Raw genomic sequence first — 26,542 nt, forward strand, 5'->3', positions numbered from 1 at the left:
CAGCATTGGGATCAACTGGGAATTTCCTGCAAAGTACCTTGATCTACTGACTTGTTTCAAAGATCCGCATCATACATTTTATCCATAGGAGTTTCACTGGTAATAGAATGAATAATTAGTGCTGGCACTTCCTCAGGTCATTGCTGTGGAGCCAACACTTCTGTCTGAAGCTTGTGCAATCTCTGTAGATTCACTGCAGCATTTGCGCACTCCTGTAGTGAAATATATTCACCAGCTTTTGTTATCTCGTTGTTATTGCGGGAATATCTCTCTGTGGCTTGGAAGTGCTGAGCGACTGCCAAAGTCTGGGACTTTAGTTTAGGAGTCCTATTGAGACAGTTAGACTTCTCCAATTATTGCTTAATTTTTATACGCGCAAGCTTTATTTGATGTTCGGCATTAAATATTTCTAAGTTACTCCCAGTTATGTAGTTTTGGTCTTTTATTATTAACCAAAAGAAAACTTGAGTACTTCCATAATTGATGAAGTTTAATTGCAGGCTGCAGTTTACATTTGCACAGGTTACTAACCTCAATATTGGCTTAGCCCCATTTTTATTATCCAGGGACAACTTTTTACGAGCTCTTTGTAGTTTTTGAACTATTTCCTGATCGGCTATTTCTGAGATTCAAAGTTATTTTCCTGGCATATCAAATTCACATGGTCTTTGCTCATTGTGTAAGTTTATATACCATCCGGTTGACATCTGCCAATAGAAACCTTTCAGCATTCATCGTACCAAATCTATTCAAAATCTTGTGCCTCAATAAGGTCATCTCTAATTCTTAGAAATCAAATAGATTGCAGTCCAGCCTGTCCTCGAAAGAAAACCTCCTTATCCAAGCATCAACTCGCTCTTCACAGCTTCAAATGCTTTGAGAAGCTTTAAAACATAAAGAAACTAAACCCATATACAGTAGTATAGATGTGGTTCTGTATACAACTTCAACTAAACATCCCCATCGCAAAATTAAAACCATCTATTTTTTCAGCAAACACTTCTTTTGAGATGCTCGGCTCCATCAGGTGCTGGGGATTTCCACTTTCAGTACCCTCAATACCACAACCCAGCTCACAACAGCACAGGGGTACCATCCCAGCGCAGGGGGACCATCCCAGTGCAGGGGGACCATCCCAGTGCAGGGGGACCATCCCAGCGCAGGGGGACCATCCCAGTTCAGGGGGACCATCCCAGTGCAGGGGAACATCACAAAATAGGGGGAACATCATAGATCAGGGGGAGCATCACAGAACAGGGAGAACATCCCAGCACAGGGGGAGCATCCGAGAACAGGGGGAAGATCACAACAAAGGGGGATCATCACAGAACAGGGGGAACATCCCAGCATGTGGGAACATCACAGAACAGGGGGAACATCATAGATCAGGGGGAGCATCACAGAACAGGGAGAACATCCCAGTACAGGGGGAGCATCCGAGAACAGGGGGAAGATCACAACAAAGGGGGAACATCACAGAACAGGGGGAACATCCCAGCATGTGGGAACATCACAGAACAGGGGGAACATCACAGAACAGGGGGAACATCACAGAACAGGGGGAACATCACAGCAAAGGGGGAACATCACAGCATGTGGGAACATCACAGAACAGGGGGAACATCACAGAACAGGGGGAACATCCCAGCACAGGCGGAATATCCCAGCACAGGGGGAACATCCCAGCACAGGGGGAACATCACAGCAAAGGGGGAACATCACAGCAAAGGGGGAACATCACAGAACAGGGGGAACATCCCAGCATGTGGGAACATCACAGAACAGGGGGAACATCACAGAACAGGGGGAACATCCCTGCACAGGCGGAACATCACAGCAAAGGGGGAACATCACGGAACAGTGGGAACATCACTGAACAGGGGAACATCACAGCACAGTGGGAACATCCCAGCACAGGCGGAATATCCCAGCACAGGGGGAACATCCCAGCACAGGGGGAACATCACAGCAAAGGGGGAACATCACGGAACAGTGGGAACATCACTGAACAGGGGAACATCACAGCACAGTGGGAACATCACAGCACAGGGGGAACATCACTGAACGGGGGAACATCACAGCACAGGGGGAACATCATGGAACAGGGGGAACATCATGGAACAGGGGGAACATCACTGAACAGGGGGAACATCACAGCACAGGGGGAACATCATGGAACAGGGGGAACATCACTGAACAGTCGGAACATTACAGAACAGTGGGAACATCACTGAACGGGGAAGCATCACAGCACAGAGGGCACATCACAGCTCATTGGGAACATCACAGAACAGTGGGAAAATCACAGCACAGGGGGAACATCACTGAACAGGGGGAACATCACTGAACAGTGGGAACATCATGGAACAATGGGAACATCACTGAACAGGGGGAACATCATGGAACAATGGGAACATCACTGAACAGGGGGAACATCCCAGCACGGGGAACATCACAGCACAGTGGGAATATCACTGAACAGTGGGATCATCACAGAACAGGTGGAACAATGCAGAACAGTGGGATCATCACAGCATAGTGGGAATATCACAGAACAGTGGGAACTTCACAGATCAGTTCTGTGATGCTCGCCTGTGCTGTGATGTTCCCACTGTTCTATCACGTTCCCATCTTTCCATGATATTCCCACTGTTTTGTGATGCTCCTACTGTTCTGTGATGTTCCCCCTCTGCTGTGATGCTCCCACTATTCCATGATGTTCCCCCTGTTCTGTGATGTTCCCACTGTGCTGTCATGTACCCATTGTTCTGTGATGTTCCCACTGTGTTGTGATGTTCACACTATTCCATGATGTTCCCACTGTTCTGTGATGTACCCATTGTTCTGTGATGTTCCCACTGTGTTGTGATGTTCACACTATTCCATGATGTTCCCACTGGTCTGTGATGTTCCCACTATGTTGTAAAGTTCACACTGTTCTGTGATGTTCCTCCTGAGCTGTGATGTTTTCATTGTGTTGTGATGTTCCCACTGTTCCATGATATTCCAACTGTGCTGTGATACTCCCATTGTTCTGTGATGTTCCAACTGTGCTGCGATGTTCCCACTGTGCTGTGATGTCCCCACTCTTCTGTCATATTCCCACTGTTCTCTGATGTTCTAAATATTCCATGATGTTCCCACTGTGCTGTGATATTCCCAATGTTCTGTGATGTTCCAACTGTGCTGCGATGTTCCCACTGTGCTGTGCTATTCCCACTGTTCTGTGATGTTCCCACTGTTCTGCGATGTTCCCACTGTGCCGTGATGTTCCCACTGTTCCATGATGTTCCCACTGTTCAGTGATGTTCCACCTGTTCTGTGATGTTCCCACTGTTCAGTGATGTTCCACCTGTTCTGTGATGTTCTCCCTGTGCTGTGATGTTCCCACTGTGTTGTTATGTTCCCACTGTTCTGTGATGTTCCCCCTGTTCTGTGAAGTTCCCTCTGTGCTATGATGTTCCCAATGTTCCATGATGTTCCCCCTGTTCTGTGATGTTCCCCCTGTTCTGTGATGTTCCCACTGTGCTGTTATGTTCCCACTGTGCTGTGAATTTCCCACTGTTTTGTGATATTCCCACTGTGCTCTGATGTTCCCACTGTGCTGCGATGTTACCACAGTTCTGTGATGTTCCCCCTGTTCTGTGATGTTCCCACTGTGCTGTGGTGTTCCCACTTTGCTGTGATGTTCCCACTGTGTTGAAATGTTCCCACTGTTCTGTGATGTTCCCACTTTGTGTGATGTTCCCACTGTTCTGTCTCGTTCCCATCGTTCCATGATGTTCCCACAGTCATGTGATGTCTGTGATCACAGCACAGTGGGAACATCACAACACAGTGGGAACATCACAGTACTCTGGGAACATCACAGTACTCTGGGAACATCACAGCACAGGGGGAACATCACACCAAGTGAGAACATCACAGTACTGTGGGAACATTACAGAACAGTGGGAACATCACAGCACAGGGGGAAAATCACAGAACAGTGGGAACATCACAGCACAGGGGGAACATCACAGAACAGGGGGAACATCAACAGAACAGGGGGAACATCCCAGCACAGGGGGAACATCACAGAACAGGGGGAACATCACAGAACAGGGGGAACATCACAGAACAGAGGGAATATCACAGAACAGAGGGAATATCACAGAACAGAGGGAATATCACAACACAGGGGGAACATCACAGAACAGAGGGAACATCACAGAACAGAGGGAATATCACAACACAGTGGGAACATCACAGAACAGTGGGAACTTCACAGCACAGGGGGAACATCATAGAACAGGGGGAACATCACAGCACAGGGGGAACATCACAGCACAGGGGGAACATCATGGAACAGGGGGAACATCACAGAACAGGGGGAACATCACAGCACAGGGGGAACATCACAGAATAGTTGGAGCATCACAGCACAGTGGGAGCATCACTGCAGAGTGGGAACATTACAGAACAGTGGGAACATCACAGCCCAATGGGAACAAAACAAATTTGGATGTAGTGGGATGGAAAATAAGTCTCATGTCTTCATGCTCCCTCTCTGTACAGCTGTATGTAATAGAAATGCAATATGGCTCTGTTATCCAGGCACCTTTCCCGTATGTGGTGGTGTATTAAGGGGAATGGGGATGAGGCTGGAAGCTCTCCAATTGCAGGTACGTACTGCCTGTAGCTAGATATTCATCCATTCTGCTAAAAGAGTGCTATTCCTCCTGTTTGGAAAGCTGCAGATCAAGGAGACTGTTCTCCTTTACTGGCCCAGGTTACTCTTCTGCAGATTTATTTTGTCTAAAAGTCCATTGCTCAGCATCAAGGACTGAAAACTTTCACCTCCTCGGCCATGTGAATGCAGGCTGACCGAGGATCACACGAGCTAAAGCAGATTGTAATCAACATATCATTCTTTCTCTTTTCTCTTTCCCTTACAAACTCTCCCTGATTTTAAGCAAATACTCACCTCACACAGACTGGCCCGAATGAAACTTTTAAAATTCAATCTTTATCTTTTCAGCAATCATTTGAAACCTCAGTTGATGAGTGAAAGGTTGCAAGATATTGATAAAAGCCTAATTAATACAACCAACTGACTCACCCACCTCACCCTTCCCCCTCACCCAGCCTCACCCTTCCCCCTCACCCAGCATTACCCCTCCTTCTTACCCAGCCTTACCCCTCCCTTTCACCCAGCCTCACCCCTCTCCCTCAGTCACTTCACCCTTCCACACCGTCAGCCTCATGCTTCCACCTTATCCACCTCACCCTTCCCCCTCACCCAACCTCACCCTTCCCCCTCACCCAGCATTACCCTTCCCCCTCATCTACCTCACCCTATCTCCTCATCCACCTCCCCCTTTCCCCTCACCCAGCCTCATGCTTCCACATCACACTTCTACCTCACCCTTCCCCCTCACCCAACCACCCCTACCCCATCATGCAGCCTTATGCTTCCCCCTCACCCAGCTTCACCCTTCTCCCTTTCCCACCTCATGTTTCCAATTCATCCACCTCACCTTCCCCTCACCCACCTCAACCTTCCCCCTCACCCAGCTTCACCCTTCTCCCTTTCCCACCTCATGTTTCCAATTCATCCACCACACCTTTCCCTTTCTCCTCACCCACCTCACTCTTACCCCTCACCCAGCCTCACTCTTCCCCCTCATCCATCCTATCCCTTCCCCTCATCCTTCCATCACTCTTCCCCCTCATCCATTCTACCCCTTCCCCTCACCCTCCCATCACTCTTCCCCCTCATCCATTCAACCCCTTCCTCTCACCCTCCCGTCACTCTTCCCCTCATCCATTCTACCCTTTCCCCTCACCCTCCAGTCACCCTTTCCCCTCACCTAGCCTCATGCTTCCTCCTCTCCCACCATTCAGCACCCCAACCCATCTCACACCTGCAAACTCAGCCCTCACTCACCTGGCCCCTACACCCTCACTTACCTTACACACATACCTGCAGTTGGTAGCTGTGAAAGGGGCTGCAGGGCCTTTAAAACCTGGGATACAGCAGGAATTATCTTGGCAAGGGGGATGTAGTTTCAATGCCCACATGGTGGCACAGTGGTTAGCACTGCCACCTCACAATGTCAGGGACCCAGGTTTGATTCCAGCCTTGGGTGACTGTCTGCATGGGTTTCCTCTGGGTGCTCTGGTTTCCTGCCACAATCCAAAAAAGATGTGCAGGTCAGGTGAATTGGCCACACTAAATTGCTGTTAGTGTTAGGTGTATTTGTCAGAGGAAAATGGGTCTGGGTGGGTTACTCTTCAGAGGGTCGGTGTGGACTTGTTGTGCCAAAGGGTCTGTTTCCACACTGTAGGGAATCTAATCTAATGTCATGGCTGGTTGCCTGCATTCTAGTCCTTGACTAGAATTCTCCTGGCCCAGAAGCCATTTTCACAGCTATTAATGCACGACACTTGCTTATTTATGATAAGGATTCTAATAGCTGGACTTCCCTCATTGATCTTTGTATCGCTATATTTATCTTTGAGATTATCATTCTGCAGTAAGTTCAATCAATTTGTCACTGCTGGAAGACGTTAATTATGTACCTGTGTTCTCTAGAGCTTGAATTATTCACATCAAAAGACTACTGCTTGAGAAACTAATAAAAGCTTGAATTTATGATATTTGTTTGGAGAACTGCATTTGTACACTATATGGTGTACACTGTGACTAGCCATCACCTTATGACTCCTGGGGTAGCTGTTCTCAATATCGAGGCAGAAGCCATCAAAACCAGCACATGGAACATGGTGTCAGAAATGCGAAACCGAAATTGTGTCGATTTTGAAGGCTGTGAGAGACAACTGTTGGAAGGAGCATCAGGGAATAATTAAAACCTACTGACTGCAACTTTGTACTGCTGGGTGAGTGAGTGTGATTTGGCATTTTCTAGTCCCTGTTCCTGTGGGGTGAAAAAGCAATTTGAGATATGATCGAAACCTCAGCCAGTCTCAGTGACAAAGTTACGTGATAGCTCGCGTGGCAATACTGTTATCGGTGCAGGGAATGGGTGCTCCAGACTGTAGTCCTGACTAAGGAGCGGAAAAACCAGACCGGAGAAATGTCGAAGACCCATTTTGAACTGTTTACTTATATAATCTATGAATAGCAGGTGGAAGAGAGATGGGACTGCTTTGAGCATAAGAGATTCTATTGTGACAGTATGTCTGCTGAGAGAGAAGAAACTTAACATCAAGGAAGCTATCAACAGGATCAGAAGCTATGAGGTTGTTAATCATCAGTGAGAGAATATCAATGGAAGAATCAACAGAATCTGCAGTTTTCTCCGAGAAGAATTGACAGTGTTTACATAATGTTGAAAGACAGTTCAAGCCTAATGGGAAATAAAGGAAGAAATGTTTCAGAATGGCCAGCAGAATGATAAAGGCAGGTGGACAGGATAGGTTTTACAGAGGGCACTACACAAATGCGTTTAAGTAAAAGCAAAATACTGCAGCAGCTGGAGATCTGAAATAACACCAGAAGATATTGAAAATATTCAGAAGACTCTGTTCCGAGGAGGAATCATATCGGACTTGAACCATATCAGACTTGAAACATTAAGGAAAGGACAGCATTAAGTGAATGTGAAATGTCAGACACTGTTGTCTCCTGCAACATCATGACCTGCATGGACATTGTGAAGTGGACCAATTTGGTGAGCCAGAAGTGGAGTTTTAGAAATTAAATTATGCTGGAATACTGCTCATGCCAAGAAGATAAGGTAATTATGAGCCCAATGCAATGGGGAGAGAAAAGGTCTGTAGCTCTAGATAGGAGACATTAAGCAAAATCCATTCATCTCAGCTGAAACAAATCTAAAACATGGAGTGATAACTGTACACACCTCAGAAATGATTTGCAGCATTTTGCAAAGCCCACCAACTTATTGACTGATGACAAGGTTCTAATGAATTAGAGTTATTTTTTTAGATTAGATTGCTTACAGTATGGAAACAGGCCCTTCAGCCCAACAAGTCCACACCGACCCTCCAAAAGCAACCCACCCAGACCCATTCCCCTACATTCACCCAACACTGGGCAATTTAGCACGGCCAATTCACCTAACCTGCACAGCTTTGGACTGTGGAGCACCCGGAGGAAACCCACACAGACATGGGGAGAACATGCAAACTCCACACAGACAGTTGCCCAAGGTGGGAATTGAACCTGGCGCTGTGAGGCAGCACACAGTGCTAACCACTGAGCCACCGTGCCACCCCTACAGGTCTTGGATGTCTTCCTGGCGAATATTATCTTGAAGCAGATGTGAGTATAAGACTGACTCAACATCTGTTGAGGAGAGTTCTGGCAGCCCTTAACTCAAGCCTGAAAGGCAATATGGAATAGCTAGAAAGAGAAGAGAAATTTACACACTGGGTTAGCAGCATGGTAGCAGTGAAAAGCTGTGAAACTCTCAGTGATAGGCTGAGAGTTTTCACAGATCAAGAGGATCTCATTAAAGCTTTGAAGAGATCCTAGTACTCCATACTGACCATTTGAGGAAATTGTTCACACAGTTGTCAGGATGAAAGTATTCAATACCTTTGATGAAATGGATGGATACTGTAAGTAATGTTGGATGAAACCAACAGTTTTCTGACTGCCTTCTTGATGTATTTGAAAGGCAAAGTTAGTTGGGTATACCATTGATTATTTCCACTGCTCTGGAAGAACATCAATGCAGATAGTGTGGGATAGTCAATGATCATCCGGGGGTGGAAGCAATAAAGGATGACTTGCTGGCCGATGAATGTGGAGGTACAAAGGAAAACACCATTGCAGATCATGATCAGAATCTAGTGACACTGCTAAAGAGAGTTTGTTGGATGAACCTGAAGCTGAACAATAAAAAAAATGCATTTAAAGATTACAGAAGTCATGTACATAGGTCATGTAGTGATAGTGAAAGGTCTCTTCCTTGATCCTGATAAGGGAATGTTTTAGTAGAGTTGCAGAGAGCAACAGATGTGAAAGCCTTAAATCAATTTGTTGGATTTGTGAGCAAAGTTCATGACTAATGTGTTGTCACAAAGTGAATCCCTATGGTGAGCTCGCTGCAAAGGATGTTCAGTGGTAGTGGCCACAGAACAAGAAACAGCTTTCATTTACATCAAACAACCAGTGATGACAATTCCAGTGCCAAGGTTCTACAGTATCAATGACAAAGTCCCCCTACAGTGTAATACCAATGGGAGAGGACTTGCAGCAATCCTCATGCAGCAAGGACAAGCAATTGTGTTTTCATCCACAGCATTAATACAAACTGAAAGGTGTTTCTTGGAGAAGGAATATCACCCAGCGATGAGCAGGCACTAACTGAATAGAGAACAACTGGTATATCACTAGAAGACCTTTTGTCCCTTTGAGATCATGTATATAAAATGCACTTGCAAGACAAATGAAATAGATGTGCTGCTTTTGCTAATGATAGCCATGTTTATTGGGTAGCTTATTGTTGTAAGTGTTGGTGCATGCAATTTTTTTCTCTTTTTGTAATGAAACTTGAAATATTTTGAGAAATTTGTTTCTATAATTGTACTCGAATTTATACACTTCGGCTGTAGTTGTGTTATCTGTTCAGCGGAAATTTCCAATTTAGAGGCAGAAAACAATGAAGCCAGCATATGTTACAATTTCTATTCAAAGTTGGATTACCAATAGCTTCAATAGGAATTAAATCTTGAACTTTATTTCATATCTATAAATGGAGCAACAGCAAAAAATATTTTAATGAGTATCTTTTCTTCATATAGAATCAAAGTCAAGACTTCTCACGCACACAAATTTCAACCATCCAAGATCTGCTTTATGTAATTTTCAGTTGGGCTTATAAATGGGCAGATGATAAATTGCGGTCCTTTATGCCAGTTGTCAAAAACTCCTTGCAATACAGTGATTTCTACCAGGCAGTGAGCATCTGTCTCACAAAGGTGAATTTTCTTTCTCAGGTGTGGCCATGGACAGGGACAGGCCAGGAAAAGTATTCCTGTGTCTCCAGCATCAATAAAAATACTGCAGCATACTACAATGCCAGTGCTCCTACCCCTCCAGTGATAGTTATGCCTAGTTCCTCTCCCCCGGTCTGTACTTGTAGGAGCTGCCTGATTTCCTATGTTTCCACTATTGGTAAATTGCACTTTTGGTGCCCACTGTTCACCAATTAATATCAAGGCCCAAAACTATAAATGATTTGTTATTCCCAACACAGGCCATTGTTCAACAAATGACTCCTTGTTGCAGTATTCTATCATCTGAAATGTTCACTTTATTAAAATGTCTGAACATATTGAGAAAGTACAACTAGATTCATGAATAGTCATCTTTTTTTATTCAGGAAACAAGTAAAAACAGAATAATTGAAGGCTTTAAATTGCAGAAACAACAAAACTCAAAACTGATCATTTCTACTCCCTCTGCAATCTTATGCATCTAAACTTAAACATTAATGAAGTACAGTAGCTGAACAAATGTACAGTTTGCTTGTACATTGTTTCCAAGTTCCCACAAATAAAGTCCAATGAACCTAGTTATTACAAAATAAAGTTTTGCATCAGAGCCACCTGTGAGTGGAGGGACAACACAGTGAACATCCAGATCACTTAGAGTGAAAATATTGGAGGTTGCACTTATTAAACAACATAGTGGACAGCAACGATCAATAGTACAAAGATTTTGTGAAAATTGAACACATGAAGTGAGTTCAGCAGGAAATTGTATAACTGAGAGAAGAATGTAATCTTGATTATGTTTAACTATTTATACTTCAATAAACTAATTTCATTAAACATTAAAAGACCAAGAAAAAAGATGTATTACAACGGCTTCTAGCACTGAGGTACTAGCAAGGAACTAAGCTCTCAGTTGCAGTGCCTCTTCATATAATAATATATCAACTGCAACTTTTGCACAAGAAAAAATGTTTGATCACGACATCTTTCACATTTTCTTCATTTGATAACTTCGAAAAAAAAATCAGTATAAAGAGTTTCTCAATCACAACATTGTTTACTGTCCAATAATCCATGAGGTAAACAGTATAAGTGCAGATAACATCAAATAATGTCATCTGCCGAGAGTATAGTTGTCAATTTCATGTTATTGTCTCTTTTCGTATAATTCGCCTTTGATGACACATGAGGATGCTTGACAACCCATATTTTCTTCTGGTTCTGGAATTTTTGTTCAATTTTTTGTGACACCTAAGTGAAACACGAAGCTCCTCGATCACTGTGCTGATTGTAAAGCACTAGGAAATAAGAGCATGAACAAATACTTTGTACTGGCCGTCGCTATGTTATATATTACAAGTCTCATGTCTGCATGCACTTCCTGTCAAATCATTCATTACACATTTCCTTATCTATAACTAAAATGGAAACTGCCTATGTAAAGTTGTCGGATCATAATGTTACCTTACCACAAGTGATGCCACCATTCCTCACTCTTGTACTGCATATAATCCCTTAGTTATAATTCCCCATGTGCACTACACAGAAAATCAATCAGTAGTCATGTATTTTATTGTTATTTTGTACTGTTTATAATTGACACTATTAGTGGAGTCAGATGTAGCTCAGTGTTAGCATTCACATTTCTGAGTCAGAAGATTATGGGTTCAAGCCTTACCCCAGACAACTGCACCAAGAATAGACAAGAGTTCTGGTTTCTGAATGGTGGGATGCCATCCAGGGGATTCTTGTATCCATGGATGTTGTGTGCTACCCAATGTTCCCTATTAAGTGTTGTTGCTAAGCACATTAAAGGTTTTTTCAATGAGCGGCCATTTAGATTTTGTTGTATGGCCAGACACAGGCTTACAGGTCATACTCCAAGCTACTGCATGGCCACATGTGTGCACCTTGTGGAAACATTAGTTGGGGCTCCTCCCCCACTCTACCAAACCAGACTAAAGTAGTCTTTCATAATGAAAAGGTCCAGAGCATGTTCTCCCAGAGGTAAATGAAAAAATCATCCAGAATCAAGAAAAAGAAGATAATGTAGGAATGAAGCAAATAATACAAAGGCCAGTTCTGTGCAAGCCTTTTTTCAGATAAAGAGGGTGGCTCAGTGGTTGTAATTATTCTACAATGCCATGGTGGTCATGGGCCACCCTTTATGTTTAGCTGTGTCATTGTTGTTTGGAACTACCCCCTTCTCTGAGTTTATAGAAACAATTTAATTATAGACATTACTAATCCTAGTAGCTGAGTGGTTATCACTGCTGCCTCACAGCACCAGGGACCTGGGTTTGATTCCAACAGCTGGGCGACTGTCTGCATAGAGTTTGCACATTCTCCCTGTGTCTGGGTGGGTTTCCTCCGGGTGCTCCGGTTTCCTCCCACAGTCCAAAGATGTGCAGGTTGGGTGGATTGGCCATGTTAAATTGCCCATAGTGTTCAGGGATGTGCAGATTAAGTACACTAGCCATGGGATATGCAGGGTTACGGGGATAGGGTAAGGGATGGGTCTGGATGAGATGTTCTTTGGAGGGTTGGTCTGGACTTGGGCTGAATGACCTGTTTTCATGCTGTAGGGATTCTGCTCTGTGGAGAAATAATGTTGAGCAACATTCATTTTCGATATTAAACTATAACTGGTTGGCCATCCATTGTGAACTTCCCTCTGGAACAGTAAGCTGCCCCAGCAGATAAACATCTCCAAACCAAAGCTGATCCATTTGACAATTCCAGGGAGTGGTCTTCTTTGACCAGTTTCCCCTGACTAAACCTAACCTCATTCTGCATACACTGTCCAACCTCTCCCCAACCCCCACCACCACAACCACCCTGGAAAAATGTGAATGTCAGGAAAGAAAATAATTTGGTATTTTTTTGTATGGTTGAGAATATGACATTATGGTATACTGGATTTCTCCAAACAGTGACATTAAATTGAAATTACAACAGTATTATGGACAAGCACTTTGACGACTCATTTTTGTTCAACTATAATATTACTTACTGAAAAAATATTACTTAAAACCATTACCTACAATATCATTGGTACCACAACTATTTCTCCATTTCTATGCAGGATTAGTAATGTCTATAATTAAATTGTTTCTATAAGTTCAGAGAAGGGGGCAGTTCCAAACAGCAATGACACAGCTAAACATAAAGGGTGGCCCATGACCACTGTGGCATTGTAGAATAATTACAATTTTCATATAGATTGAGATGATGAATGTCTTTGAGGGTGCATGTGGTAAATTTGGCAAAAGAAATCACAGGATCGATGACCTACACTAAGATGTGGCTGAGTCATGTGATCAGATTGTTCAATCAGGCATATAAAACAATCAGTCAAGTGACTTTGTGAGTATATTTGTAGAAAAGAGAAAGAACGTTTAATCAAAACTGTAACGGCAGAGAATTTGAACAGTAATTTTGATTGCAGATTGCAAATTGAAATGTCGGCAATATTTAACTTCTGTCAGTTTGGATGAGATGAACTGATGAAGCAACTGGCATTTCATCTAAATGATGAATTGTGCTGACCAAAGGGCATTGCATCCGCTTGTGCTGATGTATATCTGTAGTGAAGACGCTGAACTAATTAAGGGAGATTTCAGAATCTTTCGTTAAGTTTTATTCATGTCTAACCACTAAACTGAAGGTAAAAACCAGAGCGAGCTTGCAACAGAGTCCTTATTTATCAGGACACATGAAAGTTAGTGGCCTATTTTTCATTAAACACAATGATATTTGAAAATGTATGAAGAAATATATGTTGTATAACAGGAAACCATTTTGGAAACCTGACTTCAAAACAGTGGGATATAGTGAATGTTTTCAAAATACTTTACAACAGATCACATTATTACAGAAATATATTATTGTGACTGTGCAACAAGATTGTAAGACTGCACAATGTAAAGTTGGTACGGTATCTATGCATTTCTTACAATGTAAGAAGAAGAAGAAAACAACCAATGAGACCATGTTAACTATCAAAACAGGCCTTCTGGTGAAAAGGTTTCGAACCTGAATCTCTGAAAAGCAAATTAATAGTCTGCTTATAAATTATAATTGGTAATAACATGATAATAGTTATGGCACTATGAGTAAAAGAAACACTGCTCTGGGGTTTGACTGTTGAATTGGCTGATGCTCTAGTTTATTACTGAAGGAGTGTCAGAAATATTCAATGAGATTTTAACGCATTTAAAACCTACCCACTTCCACAGAATTTCACTGGGATCAGCAAGCTTGCAAATATTAAATTGAGGGTATCTCTTGCTATTCAGGACGCTATTCTACTTTTAAAATAGGAGCAGGACAATATTCTGGTGTTATGGATAATAGTCTACAACATGGGAATTCATTAATTGCTGAATTATTTCAATTGTCGGACTCTTGTGAAAATTGGCAGCTACATTCCCTCAGAACAGCAGTGACTGGAACCAAAACTAATGAATTGATAGCGAAGTAATCGGGTAGATAAGACAGGTTTGTATGTGCAGATTTCTTCTATCAAAACAGCTACAAATGAATGTAAAGAACAACATATGGTACAAAAAGTCAGGATAATGGATAACACAATTTTTATTTACATTAGGAGTCAAATGTCAATTGGAGAACAAATATAACCTTTCCAGGACTTCTCAGTGACATTTGTGAATGGTGATGGAAATGTTGCAAAAATGTTGTCAAGAAATGTTATTTTGTTTTTAACTGTAACTAAGTCAGATGTGGTCTTTGTCAGGTAGAATTAGAATATAACATCCTTTGCTGAACAAGGTAACAAAAGGATGGATGGTATCGAAAGGACATTACAGAAAAAAAATGGCAGGCTTAATTTATCCTGAAGTATGAAAGAAATGATACAGGTCTTATGATGTTCTCTGGCAGCTATTCTCAATAGCTCACTTAAATTCGCTACATGATTAGAGAAAAATGTGTGTTGCTTCCTTACTCAAAGAGAAAGGGATGGGAATCAAAGTAGGAGGAGAATGAAGTAGTGAATCTCATCTCAATTGGGGAATCTGTGTGATGATAAATGAGCATTTTGAGCATTAGGATTTTGATGGATGTCCTTCTGAACCCACAGAAATAATAACATGCTTCGGCCAAGCTTTTCGACAAGCTGACACTGAATCTCCAATTCCAGGTGCTTTAACTTAGGTAATCAGCCTTTTATGTAGTTCTAGTAAATTCTTTCTAAAATTTATACAGAGTATTCCCTTAATCAACCTTCTACAACATATCAGAATATTCAATTAGACTAGACAAACAATCTGACTTTTATAAATCCATACCGATTCTCCTTAGTTAACTGAAGTCTCTCCAAGTGAGTATTATTGACGTTAAACTGATTGGCTGTCAGTAGAAGGGATATTCTCATTCTCTTTCTCCATTATTGGTGACACATTTCTCCCTGTCCTACCCTCAGGCGCCTTCCCATACCTAGGGATGATTGGAAGACTGAGGCATGTCCTTCTGTTGTCAACACTCCCTGGAATGCAAACCCATCTGGCCCAGCCAACTTATTTATTCTAAGTATAGCCTTCATACCGGTCCATTTTTTGCAATCAATTTTCATCCCAGTCATTACCTCTACCATTTCTGCTTCTCCTGATATTTTGTCACCTTTCTCAGAAAAAACTGAAACAAATTAGTCATTAAGTTGCCTAGCTGCAGTCCATGTCTCTAAACATATGTGAACTTTTTTTTCCCAATCAACCCCAATCCACCTTTTACACCTGTTTACTATTAACATGTTAGTAGAAGATTTAAGTGTTCCCTTTTATGTTGACTATCAGTCTATTCTCAATTTCCCTTTTTACCAGTTCTATTTTCCTGTTCACCTGTCCTCTTAAGCATATGGGTTGGTTTTCATTTGAAAAATTCACCTGAAGTTCACCTGCTTCTTTTGTTTCATTCTGTTCTTTATCTCTCTTGTTGTCCAAGGACCCCTGGGTCTTTGTTCTCTTACCTATACAGAGTAAAAACCTAATATTTTGAAAATGGTTACTAAACATCCTATTACCTTGGAACCATAGTACAAAGTGTCTCCCATTGATAACTGATGGTTGTCTTCAGTGTCACTCTGTCCTTGGCCAACGAAAAGAATTAAAGTTTGCCTTAATCGTTAAACCATACTGGGTCTAATGAAGTTGTCCATTTTGATGAGCTTGAGTAGGTGAAGTGGGTGTAATCTACATTTGAACAAACCAGATCTGCTGTCTTGTTATATGGTTATATCTGAAACATTATTTTACCCAAGGAAAGACCATTTGATAATGTTGTCTATAATAATCATTGATTTTCTGCTCAAGCAATACTTGAGCTTAAGATCTAAAAGTATCTTTACGTCCTTTTATATTTCAACACCTTCTTGATTACAGTATAGAGTCATATCTTGTTAAAGCATACCATGGAATTAATGTGTTCTATATATTGATCTTTTGAGTCAGTTTGATTCAGACGTGTTTTGATTTATCCTATATGAATAACGTAAGTAATTCTGAAAATTATTTCTGGGGTGGCCTCCAAGATAATCTTTTCCAAGGTCACCTTTTCCCTATCTGCCTCCAGGTGCCATTAGAACCGGGATGACATTTCAAAAGTACATAATTGGCTGTAAAGTGCTTTTGAATGCCCTGAAGTCATGAAAGGAATGATTTAAGTAGAAAAAACTTGTATTCTTTTTCAGTGTGAATGTCTCTCTTGAGTTAGTTTTATCATATTATGGCTAAGTTCACCACTGCCTTCTAAGGACAACTAGGGCTAGATGATAAATGCTTGCCTAGCCAGAGATGCCCATGTCCAATTAGTGAAAAAAAACTCCTTAGATTTGTTAATTATCCGTTATTTCCTGAAATTTGTTCAACTTTAAACCAAAATTTCCCTGTTGTATTTCAATAAAATAGAAGTATCAGCACTGTACTAAACAATTATTTCACTATGCAACTTTTCATGGAATACATTAAAAATCTATAACATTTCTATTCTTTTTGGGATCTTATCTTATTTGGTTACTCATACAATGGTTTTAAGCATTTAACTAGAAATTGCAACTCTTCTAGAATTGATTTGTTGATTCTCGTCAGCTTGACTGGTGGTAACTTTGGTAATGCCTGTCAGTATCTTCCCCAAATCATGACAAATTGCCAGTGTTAAAGAGCAGATCACATCTCTTGTGGCATCAGTGATTAATACTATTTCAACTCTCACTTTGATCTGTGAATTTTAATGTAGCTGTGATGCATGTACCTTAATCTCTTAAATTTGATAATGACTATTGTGAATCTAAATGAAGTTATCTACAGTTGAGGTTAGTGTAGCATTTTAGATTTGAGAATTAAGGGATTAGGAACATGAACTCAAAGATAATTGAGCATCAATGTTCTCATCTAAATGTATGTTATTCTACTGTATTCTCAATTTTCCCTATTGGAATGATTGTGGTAAAAAAAAGGATAAAATGATATTTTGGATACACTTGATGGATTGAAGTTATTCAGAAAGGAATGTTTTATTGGATTTTATAATATTTCCTATCCTTTCAAGCTTTACTGTTTCAACGAGTATTTGATCTGAAATCAAGTGATATAAAATTGCAGTCAAGTCAGAGGTGCTGAAAACATTGAATGGCAGATGATTGCTTTTTATTTGTATCTACTAAATCTGGTCTGTGCTATTAATTGAACTAAAATAAAAAGTTATAATTTAAGAGTTTTTTTAACCAACAGCCTCACATCTTTCCAGAATTATCAAATTATACCTTGATGCACACGTTTCCAGTTTTAATGATTGTCCTTATTCCAAAATATGGTTAATTTTTGAGTGTAATCTTCTTGCTTGTAACATTATGCTTTTGTTCTGGTACTTTAAAACACTAGCATAATAAACAATTTCCAGCATAAACTTGGTCAATTCTTTATATGTTTTGCTCAATATAATGAAAACTGTCACTCTGTAGCACAGAGATACTCACATCTCTCACTGACATTCATGTAAATGTGATAAAACAAATTGAACAAAATGGATAATGACAGGTTATAAGCAGCTGAAGTCAATTCTGAGAATCAAAGTAAAAGATATACAGTGTTGTTGATGGACAATAGTTGGTGAAGGTTCCTCCTCCATATATTTGCTGTTATCATTATTATCCAGGATGAAGATAAGATAATTGTGAAAGTAACTGGAGACCAACAGATAATATTGACTGAAGTTGTATGTCCTTATATCATCAGTTCAAACTCCCTTCATATTACCTGATGTTGGGGTTACATTGAATGAAGATATTTGTGAAAATTAGTAACATCATAGAAAGTATAAAGAAAGACAATTTCAGATCTTAAAGGGACTAAAATTGGAGGGTCGTTCAATGGCTAAATTGGATAGACAGTTAGTTATTGCACTTGGATTAAACTGACAAATTGTTAAGTTTTTTTTTCTGGAAATTTCATCGAGTTTACCTGATCAACCTCTGGAACTACAGTGGAAACAAGCAGGAGCTTTAGTGGAGATGGTGGCTCTGCCTCTCTGCCTGTTGTTTCGACAGCAGAAGTCCCCAGACCAAACAGGATTGAGGATTCCTGGTATCCAGCTAACTGGGATGGGGGATCTCTGGGGCGAAACAGGTAGGCCCTGGAGAGAGGAGGGGAAGATACTGGGGTTAATCATAAGGCTGGGGACTGCTTGCTTGTTGCTGTTCTGGGACCTCTATGGACCACAATATGCCAATTAGAAAGAACCCTTGCCCTTGCATTCACTTGATAGCCTCACAGGTATCAAAGTGCCTATCTCCACTGGTAAAATACTATTTTATCCAATATTATAGCTCCGTTGCTCTTCATTTCCCACCATGCTCCCAGGAATGGGGCTCAAAATTGAGGCTAGATATTGGGACTTCGGTTGACCACCTTCCAAAATTCCAGTGTCTGGAGAAAGTTCCCAGGGTTTTTACTTAATGACTTAGCAAGTCATATTCTTCATACATGTTGGGCAAGAAGCAGGTGAATTACTAGCCAATCAGTTTGTTATAAGCTCACATTTTGTTTCAATGTAATATCACCATAAAGGAAATATATTCTCAACGGTGCATATTTTACTGGGGTGGAAACACAGAGATTTGGAAAAGCTAATTCATGGATCTTTAAAATTGGGAAGAGAAAAGATCATAAAAGAGCAAAATAGGATTCTGAATTTTATATTTTAAGGCTGCTGTATTTGGAAACAAGATAGTGAAACTAAATTTAGAAGGCACAGTTTAGACATCAGTTGGAGTATTATGTGCAGTAATACTCCACTGTGGAAATAAAAGCAGAGCTTGAGAAGGACACGGAGAGGTCATTTGGAATTACACCAAGTAATTCACCAAATACACCAATAACACCAAGTACACCCGGTAACAGTAATTAACAAAGTCTGGACTTTCAAAGAACAGTGAAGGTTAAAGGAAGGTCTGATGGAGGTTTTCATAATATTGAGAAGACAAATTGTGAAAGATTTCTATGAGTTAACAATAACAAGGGGTGTCATAGGCATTAGAATTTGGGAAATAGGAAAGTAAATTTAAGTAGAAATGTTTTCATAAAGGGGATTATTAGAATTTGTGGATATGAGGCATTTTAACATTGAAATGGAACTGAACAACTATTTTTAAAGAAGAATAGAAATAAGATAAAGAACAGCCATACTTAATTGAAAAACCAGAATAGACAGCATTGATAGATGTACAAAATTATGGGCAGATTTCATGAGGTACATCCAGAAAAACCATTCCCAAGACTTGGTGTTACAAGGAATAGGAAGCATAGATTTAAGGTTTTGGATAAGAGATGCAGGGGTCATGTGAGAAATCTGTTTTGTATCACTGCATTAATGATCTGAGTTGCTGACCATAAGGCTGGTGGAAGAAGAAAATTTAATAAGGAAATGGGTGGCCTCTTGAGTAACAATGGTGTAGGGATAGAACAGGGAATGGAAATTCTGAATTGCTTTACAGAGAGCCAGCTTGGACTTGGCTCTGAGCCAATGAGCTGCTTCTGAGCTTCAATTCGTTATGAAAGAATGGATCCAATGGCCAAATACCTACATGCACAATGAATCTGTGATTATTGCTGTTCAAGTTCTGCTATTCAGTTGTTTGCAAAACAAAAATAATATAGGTGAAATATATAAAGTAGACAACTCTTATTAAAATTGATGCATCAGAATTCATATCAATCACATCTTATAAATAAATCTGTGATGTCTTGATGTCTAAGGATATTAATTGAATCAAGTAACCTTAAAAAAAATTTGGATGCTAAAGTAAGTCTTTTAAGAGTATCATCTCCAAGCTCGTTATTGCAACTGCTTTGTTTACTATGTACCTTTGTTTTTCACCGTGAAGGACAAAGTTAAGACTGCCTATGACTGACTGTAAATATGTTATGCACAAACCTTTCACTGCTATGTCTAAACAGTGTGGATGGAGGACTGTGGTCGCAATCGCCTCTCCTCCCGGATTAGTTTGCCACATTCTAACTCAGTGGATAGCGTGGTTCCAGATGTAGAATAGGATGGGTGCGTTTGCTTACATTGTGATCCATAAGAGAAACAAAAGGCCTTGCATGCAAAAAAAATGTAGACATGCCTTTAATCACAAGAAATTGCGAATAAAAACAAAAGTACTGAAAATTAAAAAGCAAAAGTTAAAAAAAGAACGACTTTATAACTCAAAATTGAAATAAATGAACTGACTTTATTTAAACAGACAATAATGCTCAGTGGTAAATACCGCACAAATGTCACTTCTAAACAATTCAGTTAAAATGCAATATTGGAAGCTATGATTATGAAAATAAAGTCCAGAATGGAAACAATGTATAACAACTTATTTTTGATTAACTCAAAGAGATTTGGAAATGGTAGTTTGACTTTGTGGATCTAAGGATCTTTGTGGGCAGCATGGTGGCACAGTGGTTAGCACTGCTACTTTACAGTGCCAGAGACCCGGGTTCAATTCCCCCCTCAGACTGTGTGGTGTTTGCACATTCTCCCTGTGTCTGTGTGGGATTCCTCCGGGTGCTCTGGTTTCCTCCCATAGTCCAAAGATGTGCAGGTCAGGTGAATTGGCCATGCTAAATTGACCATAGTGTTTGGTGAAGGGGTAAATGTAGGGGAATGGGTCTGGGTGGGTTGCGCTTCGGTGGGTCGGTGTGGACTTGTTGGGTGGAAGGGCCTGTTTCCACACTGTAAGTAATCTAATCTAATCTTTCAGGAGCAGGAATGGACACTGATGTTGAATTGTCAGTATTCATCATCAGTATTCTTCTAAAGCATCACTAGTTCAGGATCTGAGTCTTGTCCAAATTAGCCTGGAAATCCTGAAGTTGTAGTCAGATACTCAAGGTTTCAACACAGGCTGCATTGTGGATTCTCCCAGACCTAGCAAATCACTGATATTAGTGAGAATGTTGAGGTTTTAAAGCTACGTTGTTCTTACTTAAAAAAAAGTTTTTCCAGAATTCTTTTAGCTACTACCTTCTCCCCTATGTGTATGTCTCAATCTTTAATTTCTTCTTTGTGAATCTTTCTTGAAGTGATTTTATTTTGTTGCCTTCAGGTTTCTGTTGGAGGCACTGTGATAATCCTTTAATGTGATTGACTGCTTGTAGAGTCTGATGTCTACCTCCATCTCGAAAGAGAGAGTCTGAGAGTCTCCAGCAATGAAAATTGAGATTAGTTATGCACCCCGGCACACTGATAGAGTTGGAACTGATTCTTGCAACACTTGTGATTGTTGCAATATGCAGGTACAGTTTAAGACCATTCACTACTTTTACAGCACTGCGAGTTGGCAGAATGAAGTTGGCATGACTATCAGCTTGGGGAAATGCAAAACTGCATTAACTGTTGAGTACTTTTTGTTTGCTAAAGTCGGTCCTGAGGATTGTCTGAGAGCTTACACATTTTAAAACAAAATATGAAGAAGTTGTTACACATTAGTTGCAGTTAGAATGCACATTGGGTGCCATCTAAATTGCATTGCAACATGCAAAATGTGTATTACATAATAAGTCATCCAATATTCATATTAGGCAGAAATTCTAGCTGATTGTAATGGCACTAACATTCTACTCAAAAGAAATTGGCTCATTTAATCATTTAAGAAAATGAAGGTTGTTTAGAACACTGATCTCCACATTCTCCAACATTACCATTTGGTGTATATCATAAACATTTTAGCGCATATATTTGGATCATAAATTTCTGTGTACTGCCAAGCATATTAAAGAAGCTGGATTTAGAAATAAGTTTAAAAAAACGGGATAAGAAAGAGTGAGATAAGGAAAGAAAGAGAAAGGTGGAAGAGAAAGAAGATTCTGGCATTTGTTTTCTGAAAAACCAATAAAAATATTGAAATATTAGAAAGTATATTTTCATATTTGAAAAATGACCCATTTCCATGATCTCTGCAGGTAACAATGTACTGGGCTCAAAACTGGTTACTTTGATTCCATTTAAACATCTGTTTCAAAGGCCATGTATGTTTCTTGGAGACAAATGAGGAAAGGCATCAATTGTGACATTGCATGTGGAAAAGAATCTTGTTTTCTGACAGTACTGCTCCTTACTTTTCAAAGAGAAACGTTATTATATTGTTAACAAAACTAAAATGAACACTCTCAAAACCTATGTTCCATTATCATAGATCACAATGCATAAATTGGCCTTTGTAGCTTTAAAAAATCCTTTCAAAAGTGGAGGTGGATTTATTTACTGAGTATAAAATGTAACCAGCCAGTCTTGAGCCATTTCTATTAATTGAATCCTATGTGCAGCTTGTCTTAAACTCCTGCCCATCTCTTGGTAATGTGACAAATGTCACCCGCTTGATCTCTTGCACTTACTTGAATGGCAAGTATAAGCCAAAACTTGTATTTCAAAGCTGAAAATTACAGCCAATTCAAAATGTAAATATAACTAAAACATACACATATTAGTTGAAAAATGAACAATTGACTTGTACATTAGGTACACAGCTAGAGATGTATTTTTGGCTCCAAAAGTGAGTATGTTTTATATGTACTGGAGGAACACTGTCTCGTTTTTACTGTATTAGTTGTATATGGTAGAAATGACAAATAAAAGCTACTCTACTCCACTCTTACAGGCTGTAATTTATAGAATTTGAAGTGATACCGCTGGTCGTTTACTGAGGAGGTAGTGATGGTTTCTGACAGAAATCAACAAAAAAAATCTACAAATAAATCCCGTGAATCAGTTCTGTTAAGAAAACTCAAGTTAATTTAATAATTTAAATTTTAATAATGTAAAATGATATGTTCATCACATCAATGGAAATTATTCATATTGGTTTGTTGCCTTTTGCTGAATAGAAACTATTTTAGCATAGCCTATTTTCTAAAACCTTGTTTCTAATCTAACAATTGACATCTTTGTATTTTATATGAAAATACCTACCACAATCAAATTAAATATCTTATTCTATTGTCCCACCTCATATCTCATTATTAAAAAAACAAACCAAGTTACTTTCTATTAATTAGAACATCACAATGGTACATGAAGGAAGATGGACCAATTGCAAGTTACGCTACATCAATGATTCTCAACTTTAATTGATGTACATACTCCTTTTTTCACATCTGATCTTATTGAGAATGATTTTAGCCTAATGCATAGATTACAGGTAAATGGTTTGCAGCCCTTGTCAGTTCCGTATTGCGAGATTCTTCCATCAAAGCCAGTTAGCTTTTGATTTTATGTGGTTATTTCCCTGTTTTGGTACTTTCTGTCCTGTTTATATTGGAAAGTCGCCAATGGTAGGAGCCAAACCTCTACTATCATATGATAGTTGTTTCTAATTACAGCTTTCACATTACACCATTCAACATACCTGTTCCACATCGTTGTTTCTTCTGGATTTATATACAAATTCACCAATGGCTACAAAGACTGAGAGAACAAGCCCTGCAGCAAGCACGATAAATATCCCTCCTATGTTTTCAACACCAAGGGCACTTGCTTCTTTGTTATCCTCTTCTGGGCAGCCATTCCCTCGCCACCATTTCTCTTTCATCATGTGCAACTTTCCTTCCTCTTGAAGCTGCAGGATGGCTATTGTGACTTTATCTCTGTATGGAGACCCTAAACCAGCAAAAAGTAAGAGTGGAATATTATGTAATTCAGAGGAATTTTCAAGAAATTGTATTTCACAGTAGTTAGGACAATAATTATTAAACCTGTATGACTAGTTTCTTCTCAAATTATTCTCTTAAATATGGTATATTTCCTTGAATAAGTCTGGATTTTATGTCAATTTGTTCATTTTTTTCAATTTTCGCAACTTCTGTTAAAGAGAGTGCTGTTGGATTCTCTACTGTTCCTAACTTACAAAGATGGTTTGAATTCATCACCTGCAGGTACGGTGCTCAAATTGAGCAGGGGCGACTGAACCAAGACAGCTGGTAAATTTTGAAGCAGCAGCTCAGAAATTTCAGAAGAGAGAGACACATCAAGAGACAGACTGAAGGGAAATAGAATTTAATGCAAAAATGTGACACATCTAGGTTCATATCTCAAAGTGAAGGAAGCTTTGCTTTCGAGTCAATGGTCTGAATCTTCATATTTTAAGGTAAGCTCAAGTTGCAATGAATTTTTTAATGGGTTTTTTGCTATAAGGCCTAGCAGGTTTTCCCATCCTATCTTATCAAACTTGTGTCATTAATTATCTACCATGTTACTGCGGTGTCTCTCATGTTTGATTCCATCCCCATCCTACCCAGCATCATTCCCAAAAGAACTTGCACTCAATGGAAAGTTGCCTGGCATCCCTTGTGCCCACACCATCTTTAAAAGTCAACAGTACACCCAGATGGTCACTGACATTCTGAAGCTGCCCTCCTCATTCACAGACAGTATAGGAATATGGCAGAGAGGGGAAAATAGCATTGTGTTGTTCTCAGGGACCCAAGATCCTGGTGGAAGGGGCAGAGCAAACGTCTACCCTTTTCCTGCAGGCCTGGTGGAGGAAGCAGGACAAAAGGCTCATTCCAGCCTAGTCTGAGGTCATCAATCAGGTCAATGCCATTTTCCAGAGGACCAGACAGTAATGCAGAAAGAAGATCAATGACCTTCTCCATTCCGCCAGGCTAACTATCTCACAGTCACTCTATCTCAGCTACTGCACCCATCTCCCACCACAGGTCATGCCACACTACCTAACTGTTTTCTATCACATCTTCCCTCAACCCTTCTTCCCGCTTAACTTTCCACATCAGTAACCCTTTGGGACCTCTGTGTTGCCTCCTTTTTCTGGAACAATTCTCTAGATTTCCCCCTCATGCACCAACACTAACAGCTGTGCCATCACTGTGATCACACTCATTTCCTCCTTTTTCTCACAACAGGCGAAGACAGAAAAAAAACAGTGCAGAGAGTACCTCTATGGGTGGAGGATCCCCAATGTCCATGTTCTCACTCTGCCCGGAGAAAATCCTTACAAGAAAAGACCAGAGCCCTTCTTTGGGAGCCCTTCTGTGACATTCATGTTCCACCAATGAGTAAGTAACAGTCTACATGCCACTGTCACTCTCCCATTAATCCCGGTGTCACTGTCAATCATTATGTACCAGGCTGAGTCTTAGTATCAAAACAAGAGGAGGTTTGGTTTATCAGCTTGGAAAGGAGGTGTCCGAGGGGTGACCTTGGATATTACTTTAATAATGGAAGTAGAACATGAGAGGAAAGATTCAAAATTGTAAAAGATAAAGCTTCACATAGATGTCATAAAATTCTTCACAAGATGAATTTTCTTTACTCATAGGATGTGGGCATCACTGGCCAGTTGAGCATTTAGTTCCCATCCCTAGTTATCCTTGAGAAGGTGATGCTGAGCTGCCTTCTTGAATTGCAATCCATTTGGTGGAAGTACACTCACAATGCTATTAAGGAAGGAGTTCCAGGATTTTGACCAGTGACAATTGGGATGGCTTCCAGGAATGGTAATGGCAGCAAAATTCATGAAACCTTTTAAGGTACAGGTGCTGAAATTGAACACTTTGTACGGCTGAGCTCAGATGGTCCAACTGATCCTTTTCATCCACACTTCTAAACTAATCAGAAGTCAGTTGTTCTGACTAACAGAGGTATTTGCAGTGGGTTGTCTAAAACATTTGAAAGTCACAACTGCTGGAAATGCCTCTGAAATATTATACAGATAGTTCTTCTATAACATGATGGTTGCGTTCTTTTGCAACCCCGCATTTTAGAAAAATTGCCCTTTAGAAACAGCGCTTAAGTGTTGGCGATGTAAACACATTACAGCCAACACGTTTTAAAAGTTTACGCTTGAGAAACGGTGTCCCCAATTTGTCAATTGCATTACAGTGAATTTGCATTAACGAAAAGCATGTTCCAGCAGAATGACCTGTATTTATAATAAGTACTGCATTGGTATGTTAATAAAGGCAGGATTCATTTTGGAAAAGAGAGCTAATAGGATATTATCCAAGAATGTTGACAAACCAGTATGAGGGTGCAGTGTGTAATTGGGGCTTCA

General features: G+C 40.2%; 1 protein-coding gene across 5 annotated transcripts in view; it reads right to left on the reverse strand.

Moving 5' to 3' along the window:
- Nucleotides 1-10,326: 10,326 nt before the first annotated feature.
- The window catches only part of LOC140486191 (glutamate receptor ionotropic, kainate 1-like), a 321,766-nt gene continuing 305,550 nt past the window's right edge, over nucleotides 10,327-26,542 (reverse strand). For 2 of the 5 annotated variants that reach the window (XM_072584968.1, XM_072584972.1), the window contains 3 exons: nucleotides 23,879-24,129; nucleotides 20,416-20,580; nucleotides 11,141-11,267 (listed from right to left, as the gene is read on the reverse strand). In XM_072584968.1, the coding sequence (XP_072441069.1) occupies nucleotides 20,431-20,580; nucleotides 23,879-24,129 (401 nt within the window). In that variant the 3' untranslated portion in view covers nucleotides 11,141-11,267; nucleotides 20,416-20,430. Of the gene's footprint in view, nucleotides 11,268-17,998; nucleotides 18,240-20,415; nucleotides 20,581-23,878; nucleotides 24,130-26,542 lie in introns of those variants that run through there. The other 3 variants (XM_072584967.1, XM_072584970.1, XM_072584969.1) reach the window with 2 other exon arrangements.

Source organism: Chiloscyllium punctatum, chromosome 15, assembly GCF_047496795.1.
Source record: "Chiloscyllium punctatum isolate Juve2018m chromosome 15, sChiPun1.3, whole genome shotgun sequence".
Taxonomy (NCBI): domain Eukaryota; kingdom Metazoa; phylum Chordata; class Chondrichthyes; order Orectolobiformes; family Hemiscylliidae; genus Chiloscyllium; species Chiloscyllium punctatum.